This window comes from Vigna radiata, chromosome 8 (genome assembly GCF_000741045.1).
Source record: "Vigna radiata var. radiata cultivar VC1973A chromosome 8, Vradiata_ver6, whole genome shotgun sequence".
In the NCBI taxonomy this organism is placed as follows: Eukaryota; Viridiplantae; Streptophyta; class Magnoliopsida; order Fabales; family Fabaceae; genus Vigna; species Vigna radiata.
Window position 1 is genome coordinate 33,721,738 of NC_028358.1, and position 7,288 is coordinate 33,729,025.

At 32.3% G+C, this 7,288-nt stretch overlaps 1 protein-coding gene across 1 annotated transcript; it reads left to right on the forward strand.

The window, feature by feature from the left end:
• The first annotated feature begins 2,228 nt into the window (after positions 1-2,228).
• On the forward strand, positions 2,229-6,297 carry LOC106772274. Its single transcript, XM_014658564.2, has 5 exons — positions 2,229-2,700; positions 2,774-2,950; positions 3,045-3,128; positions 4,101-4,182; positions 5,471-6,297. Exons 1-5 carry the CDS (start codon positions 2,308-2,310, stop codon positions 5,908-5,910), a joined length of 1,176 nt encoding a protein of 391 aa, XP_014514050.1. The 5' UTR covers positions 2,229-2,307; the 3' UTR covers positions 5,911-6,297.
• Positions 6,298-7,288: the final 991 nt, after the last annotated feature.

Sequence of the window (7,288 nt, forward strand, 5' to 3'; positions counted from 1 at the left end):
TAGAAGAGATGAGATTAGCTTCAATCATATTATTTTTCTATAATAAGTATTACGTACACCTATTCTAAACAAGAATTATACATTTGTCTAAAGAACGTTTGATTTTGATACCAATAAAATAATATAATAAACCAAGACGTTTGAGAGAAAAATTGATATTTAATTAATGAATAACGGATTGCACCAATTGAGAAAAGTTCCCTATAACAGTACTATCATTAACGTATGCAAGTAAGTGGATATGTTCCTTAGTTTTGTAATAAAAAAAATGGAGGATCGCATTTGTTTGTTTTGAAGCCAAAGTTAACTAATGCTGATTATAGTTGTTCAAACCACTCTTCTAAAGCTTGTTTTAAATAATGCAAAAAATTGTTGTGTTTAAATACTAAGGATTTATCATTTTATCAAAAAATATGTGATTTTTGTATATATATGGTTTAATAAAAAATATTATTTAAGAATACATTATAACATCTAACAATTAAAGACCCCACTTATTAGTAATACTATGTGTGACTGATTTTACATTAAAGTCAATCATGTTGTTTTTGAAAATCTTTTACTACAATTCTAACTTTATACTTCTTCAAATAACCATTTGCATTTCTTTTTTCTGTAAACCCACTTACACCTAATAGTTGCTTTGTATGGAGGAAGAGTAAAAAACATTCAAGAATTGTTTTTATTAAAGCATTGCATTCATCTTTCATAACAAAATCTAATGAAGAGTCATAAATAATGTCAAATAAGGGAAAACAAAAGTTTCTTATTAGCCATTACAATAAGCATTAAGAAAATCAATATTTTTACTACAAACAAATTTATAACATTGTTGTAAAGCACAACGCTATGACTATAATTGATGTAACTGTGACCAGAAAAAAAACTATAAGATTTACCATAAGAATTATTTGTATTATCAATCAAGACATATTATTAAAAAGATTGAGATGATTATATTAAGGAAAAAGTTACTTTTTTTTTGACAATGCATACGTAATCGTTTGTGATTGGTCCGTTTTATATATTCTTTTAGAATAAATTCAAACAGATCAATAAAATGGTGTCATGTGTATTGTTGTAAAAAAATTGTTAAAAAAAAATTATTAAAATATCATTATCCTTATATTAATTCAACCAAATGTTACTAAAATTAATAGGGTAATGTGTCAAACTGATAAAAAAACATTAATAGCAATTTTTTAAAGAAATTTCTTCGCAAAATAACTTCAACTTCTTTATAATAAAATTGTATTGTTCAACTAATCATTTGATAATAACATTAAGATATTCAATTGGAACAATTGAATGACCAATTGAAGTTAATGTATCAACTATAACTTCAATATCTTTAATTAAAAAAAAAGCCATTCATCAACTGAGTTATGTTCAAGAATATAAATATAAAACCTAATTCATAATCATCGTGTCTTTTGTGAAAATAAGTATAATTTTTCTCAAAAAAGGCGTTCACTTCCAAAAAAACTCACGATAAAAAAGCATATTAAATCCATGAAAATAACATTAGATATTATTATAACAAAATATACACAATTTCTATTTCACACTCATTTTGAATGAGAAATTGTAGTGAAAATGAAGAATGTACCACCTAAATCCACATCCACGTAAACAATTTAACAATTCATGATATATATTTCCACAGTTACTTGAAACTCGGGATAAAACCACGACAAAATAGATAAATATATATAAAATTTATATATTTTTCAACTTAAGGTCGGGAGTTGCTAAACAGCGTATCATATTTAACATATTTATTCACTGTATTAAACACACTAATCATAAAAAAAAGAAGCAAAAATACATCATTCATATTATATAGTCTTTTGGAATTTATTAATTAACCAAATCAATGACATTTTAATTATCATGAATGTACATTTAAAAAAAAAAAGTGTAACTATAGCATCTTTCATCAAGTTATTTTAAAAAATTAGTCCATCCATTCATTGGTTGTCCAAAACTGGTCCCAGTCCATCACATAAATATATATATATAAATATATATAAATATATATACCACTTAAACTTAATTGAATGGTTGACATTATGAAATAAAATAGTGAAATAATTAATATAATAATTAAGAAAATGATAATGTTTGTTTGTACTAGGGTAGGGGCCCTACGATAATCCCGGAAACTGGTGTTGTGGCCGCTTATCTGGTAATCTTATCCTGAATGAATCGGTCCCATATCTTTTTCTCTCTCTCTCTCTCTATGCCCTTATTCTGGTGGGCATTCATTTCATTCTTCTGCTCCGAAAACCCTTCTATCCATTAACCATGCCTCTTCCGCTCTTCCCCACACCAACTCTCATCATTCCCATCATCACAGACCTCGCCGTTTTTATCACGCCCCTATGGATTGCAGTCATCGTCGGAGTCATCCTGGGCTGGGCCTGGAAGCCCAAATGGGCTTTCGACCCAAAACACGCTCTCCAAAAGCTTCGACCCCCTCGCCCCCCCAATCCCCCACACCACACTGCGTTCACCTACCCCTCCACCACTACCTCCGCCCGCGTCAAAGACGCCGGCGGGAATGCGGTCGTCACGGAACACGATTTGCTGCACTTGTGGAAGTTGGTTGAGGAGAAAGACGGAGGCCCCGCGTGGAATCAGATGATGGACCGTTCTACCCCCACCATGCGCTACCAAGCATGGCGTAGGGATCCTGAGGTACGCGTTACCGCTTTTAACTTGTTAATTGGTTGATTGAACGGTGTGATGATTGAGGGTGCGTGTGTGGTAGAGTGGACCGCCGCAGTACCGGAGCAGGACGGTGTTCGAGGACGCGAGTCCCGAGTTGGTGAGGGATTTCTTTTGGGACGACGAGTTTCGGTTGAAGTGGGATGACATGCTTATACACGCTTCGACTATACAGGAGTGTGCTCTCACTGGAGCCATGATGGTGCATTGGGTGCGCAAGGTTAGCTTCTTCTACTCTCTCTCTCTCTCTGTTAGTGATGCCACCGAGAGAAATGCTCAAGTTGTTTGTTGATGTTGTGCAATTGTGGCTACAGTTTCCCTTTTTTTGCAGTGACAGAGAGTATATCATAGGGAGGCGAATTTGGGACGCTGGCCAAATTTACTACTGTGTCACCAAGGTTCCTTCCTATCATATTAGTTGCAAATTAAAAGGCCTTTCTTTTTCTCATTAATTGCGAATGAAATGTCTTCTCGTTAGTGTGCTTGGTAATTTTCCATGAGCCTCTTCCACCCTAATATTTCTAAATATTTATTGGAGAAGAAAATGAAAATAATAATAAAGAAATAAATAAGTAAACTTCTCCCTAAACTAAAATTAAATTAAATTCTGGAACAAATTCACGTACTTGCTATGTCATAGAGATTCTTATTCTAATTTGTCGAAGCTCTTAGGGAATGTTTGAATGAGTTTCTTCGTAAATACTTCTAAAAGAGGAACCAAGAAGAAAGAAGTGAAATTAGTTTCTCCTCATCTGATTTTTTTTTTTTTTCTAAATTTTTATTTCTATCTTGAGCTTAAGTTAATTTTAGCCTATGGAGGAGTTCATTCCTTTTTTTCGTATTAGTTTTTTCCTCTAAAAGTGGTTATGGAGAATTTTGTCCAAACAATTATTCTAATCTATTGTGTATAAACAGATTTTATCTATTAGAGAAACTTTTTTCTTCAATTATAGTTTATGAAGAAGTTTATCTAATTAGTGTTTACTTTTACTGTTCGCTTATGTCCATTATGAATGAAGGTTGGAAGGGTCAGCTTGGTACTTAGATAATGTACTGCTTAATTTAGCTTGTGTTATTTGTCGAGTCCGTCCTTGATGCTAATTTTTGTGAAGAGTTATAGGGGTAGTTTTTATTGACCTTTCCGTGGGGCAATTAAATGTTAAACTAGTAGAGTTTTGTGTACACTGCATCGAGCTGTCTTACACTTACTTGACTTGAGTCTTTTTGGAAGTATTAATCAATTTAACTTTTGGGAATTAAATAAGCTGTTTTCAATTTGAAACATTGCTTGGAAATTAGTTTTCAATTTTTGAGGAACCATCTTTTATCTGGTTTGTGATATTGACATGTGGCTTGTTTTGCTTCTTCAGGGAGTACCTTGCCCCTCCATGCCAAGGCATAACAAACCTAAACGAGTTGATTTATATTATTCAAGCTGGTGTATTCGTCCAGGTAGCAGGCAGTTTTGAGCTTGATTCTCGAAAGTGCTCTTCATTTAACTGACATTTCACTTGTTTAGAAATTATAATCAGTTCGTGTTTGTGCATATCAAACTTATAAACTGTGGTTTTAGGAAAGCTTACCAATTTGTAGTTTGGAATCTTGGGGTGGAAGATTTTCCTTATCTATCTTAATATTTTTTATAGCAAAATCAGTGAAGGCTTTCAGATATTTTATTTGGAATAGTTCTCTTATCTTCAGAGAGCTAGTATAGTTCTACTTCAGAACCGAAATGCTCATATTCAACCCTTTACACACGGTTTACCCTTTTCTATCTTGGTGATTTTGTTGACTGCTGCTAAGCTTTATTTCACCTTAAATTGATTACTCAATGTCGTCGAATTCTGTTAAGAAAAATACAATTTATGTGAAACCATTCAGAGCAACATTATTTTAATTGTTTCTCAGTATTTTCTGAGGTCCCATTCCTTTGAATTCTAACCATTTTATTTCACTTTTCTCTATGGAGCCTCTTTTTGGTCTTCTTTAATGAGCAAAGTACCAAACCTCCTTAGGTTAGTTTGGCATCCTATAAGCTTTCTCTCGTTTACATTCATATAATTTGATTTCTCTTGTATTTCATTGTTCTAGTTATACAACCGTCATCCCATTCTCTGCTGCATATAGCATTTTTCTCTCTTGACACTTCACTGGCTAAATTTTTCTACCATGCATCATGTTGGTCTTATAGATGTTTTAGCATTTTGATATGTTAGTCTCAAACTATACATAAAACGTAAATTGTGTTGTGATCCCTAATTTCAATTTCTACCAACTTGCATCTGACTGAACCCGTGTTCCATGTTCTTTCTACTCCAACTTGAACTCATTTTTTGAGTTTACTCCCTCCTTATAAAAATCCTCTCAAAATTTGAAATCCAACTGGGGTTGGATTGAACTGGTTTTGGTTCATAATATGATGGAACATGACCTTCATCTTTTTGTTTTCCTTACAGTAGACTTTTATCAAAGGATGCCAAAGAGAACTTTAACGGGTTTTTCTTCTATTTTTTGCTTATTGGTCTTGGTCTGAAAACATTAAATACACCCTATAAAATGCTTTAAATTACTTAAATAAATATTAAATTTCTATTGGATTTTTTATGTAATAAGTACTTTTCTTGACTTCTCATCATGTGCCAATGGGAACATAACATCATACAGAATTATTCATCTATAAATTTTGTATTATGTTCATTAATAGATTGCTTATGTGCATCTGTTTCTTATCTGGATCCAGTTAAATCAAGGAAAGATGGCCAGCTGACTTCATGTGAAGTATTATTGTTTCATCACGAAGATATGGGCATACCCTGGGAAATCGCCAAGCTTGGAGTTCGACAGGGTATGTGGGGAGCTGTCAAGAAGTTTGATCCTGGACTACGAACATATGAAAAACAAAGGACTTCTGGTGTACCATTATCACCCTGTGCTCGTGCTGCTAACATCAACACTAAAATCAGTATGGACTACCTTAGTTCTCTGGAAAACACGACCACCGATTTGTTGGAGACTGAAAATGAAGATTCTTCCGACAAACCAGTTGGGAGGAACATACCTAAGCTTCTAATAGTTGGTGGAGCCATTGCTCTTGCCTGCACTCTTGATCAAGGACTACTAACTAAGGCAGTTATATTTGGAGTAGCCCGAAGGTTTGCGAAAATGGGAAGGCGGTTGTGACATATTATGCTTTTTGCTTTCAGAAATGGTCGGCCAATTTCCTCTTGCAGTGGAATTAGAAATTGAGATGTTACTTCTTGCTTTGGAGCTACTACTGTCTATTGTGGATCTAGTTGGCAGCCATGGTTGAAGAGGATGGTATTATTCTTTCTTCATTTGTTTGATCTTCGAGGCAGCTTTTAACTGGAAATACGAAATAGGAACATTGTATCTTTATGTCACTAAAGATTCTGGAGCTGCAGGAATAACATCAATATCCAGGTTTTTCTTCAGTTCATGTCCTTTTATTATGATTGTATATCATCTTTTTCTAGCGCTTGGTTTTGAAAAATACAGTGATCAAGGTATGGTAGCTTTCAAAATTATATTGCATGAATGTTTATTATACCTGACAAGTCTCTGTAGATAAAACGAGAAAACTAGTTGATGAATAATTCAAGTAACACTTTGCTCCAATCGTGGTTTACTCCTAATAATTAATAGACATTTTTTAATATTACATTCTATGTTAATAATGTGCTTCCATAATATTACAAGAAATGAGGTTTAGGTAAAATTTTAAATTAACTTCAAATATCATATATGCCTTGGATTATAAAATATTAAAAGTTTAATAAACAGTCACGTGTAAATTTTCTGTTTCGAAAAGTTGTTCTTGAATAAATAAAACTAAAACAATAAAGTTTAAATCAGTCTTCTATTATTGATTGTGATTAGATTTTAGCTTCTTCAAAATTGTGGATTATTATTAATGACCCAACTGGTTTTCAATTTTCAGTTTAATTGACCGTTTTTATTTATGGTTGATATAAATTTAATATAGAAGATAGTTGAAGTAGGGTGCATTAGAAATGAAATTTTTCATATGCATGATGTTATACTCAATTATGTGTATCATTTCCTCATTATATTGTTTGGTATAATATAAATTTTATGTGAGTTGTGTACAAAAATAGTGCAATATTATAATTCTGAGTTGAATGGTTATTGGAGTTAAAGTGTAAATTGAAAATAGAGCTTAAAATATTATGTCCTTTGCTATAAGTAATTGAAAAAAAAGAAGCGTTAAACTGATTACAATTTAGAGATATTTTTGAGATCAAAATTGTCATTTTGCAATAATATTTCAATCGAAAGAAAATGACCCAAAATACAAGTACTTCCAATCAATTTAAAATGTTAAAGATGAAAATTAAAAAAAAAAATGCCGAGGGATTAGTTGGCGGAGAAAGGTATTTTGATAAAAATTGGATAATGAACCACAGCACCATGCTGGCTGTTTTTTTAATAACCATAATTTTATATGTTAAATCGTTGGTTTGATTGAAGTACTTAAGATAATTTAAAAACTGTGACATTATGGAGAAATATGACATTA